The 1234-nt window shown below is 42.6% G+C and overlaps 1 protein-coding gene across 1 annotated transcript in view; it reads left to right on the top strand.

Moving 5' to 3' along the window:
- The first annotated feature begins 975 nt into the window (after nt 1-975).
- LOC120050289 (potassium voltage-gated channel subfamily B member 2-like) overlaps nt 976-1234 on the top strand; it is a 31483-nt gene continuing 31224 nt past the window's right edge. Inside the window, exon 1 of the mRNA XM_038996866.1 lies at nt 976-1234. This exon is cut by the window's right edge and continues 320 nt beyond it. Within this exon, the coding sequence (XP_038852794.1) occupies nt 976-1234 (259 nt within the window).

Genomic DNA, 1234 nt, shown 5'->3' on the forward strand with positions numbered 1-1234 from the left:
TAAGGACTATAACACTGTGTTGTTGCTATAAGGACTATAACACTGTGTTGTTGCTATAAGGACTATAACACTGTGTTGTTGCCGTAAGGACTATAACACTGTGTTGTTGCTATAAGGACTAGAACACTCTGTTGTTACTATAAGGACTATAACACTGTGTTGTTGCTATAAGGACTATAACACTGTGTTGTTGCTATAAGGACTATAACACTGTGTTGTTACTATAAGGACTAGAACACTGTGTTGTTACTATAAGGACTATAACACTGTGTTATTGCTATAAGGACTATAACACTGTGTTGTTACTATAAGGACTAGAACACTGTGTTGTTGCTATAAGGACTATAACACTGTGTTGTTGCTATAAGGACTATAACACTGTGTTGTTGCTATAAGGACTAGAACACTGTGTTGTTGCTATAAGGACTAGAACACTGTGTTGTTGCTATAAGGACTAGAACACTGTGTTGTTACTATAAGGACAAGAACACTGTGTTGTTGCTATAAGGACTATAACACTGTGTTGTTGCTATAAGGACCAGAACACTGTGTTGTTGCTTTAAGGACTAGAACACTGTGTTGTTGCTATAAGGACTATATCCCTGTGTTGTTGCTATAAGGACTATAACACTGTGTTGTTGCTATAAAGACTAGAACACTGTGTTGTTGCTATAAGGACTATAACACTGTGTTGTTACTATAAGGACTATAACACTGTGTTGTTGCTATAAGGACTATAACACTGTGTTGTTAGAGCCATGACTATTCATTAGAGATTTCTGTAAATGTGCCTGTGCGTAATCTCCAATCTGTTGATCTCTCTCTCTCTCTCTCTCTCTCTCTCTCTCTCTCTCTCTCTCATCTCCAACATTCTTTTTTGTATTTCTTTTATATTTTCAGCTTTTTATTCTCACCTCACATCTCCTCCTCCTCCTCACAGGTAAACCTCCATCCCCCTTCTTCCGGTACACCACCATGGCTGAGAAGGTCGGCCCTAAGACTCCCATCAACCACCCAGGGGTGACTTCTCTCCCCCCGGATCCCATCCAGATCATCCGCAGCAAGGCCCGCTCCAGGAGGGTTCGCGTCAACGTCGGAGGTCTAAACCACGAGGTCCTGTGGCGGACGTTGGACCGGCTGCCACGCACCCGCCTGGGTAAGCTTCGCGACTGCAACACCCACGAGAGCCTGATGGAGGTCTGCGATGACTACAGTCTCCATGAGAACGAATATT

This window comes from Salvelinus namaycush, chromosome 7 (genome assembly GCF_016432855.1).
Source record: "Salvelinus namaycush isolate Seneca chromosome 7, SaNama_1.0, whole genome shotgun sequence".
Lineage (NCBI taxonomy): Eukaryota > Metazoa > Chordata > Actinopteri > Salmoniformes > Salmonidae > Salvelinus > Salvelinus namaycush.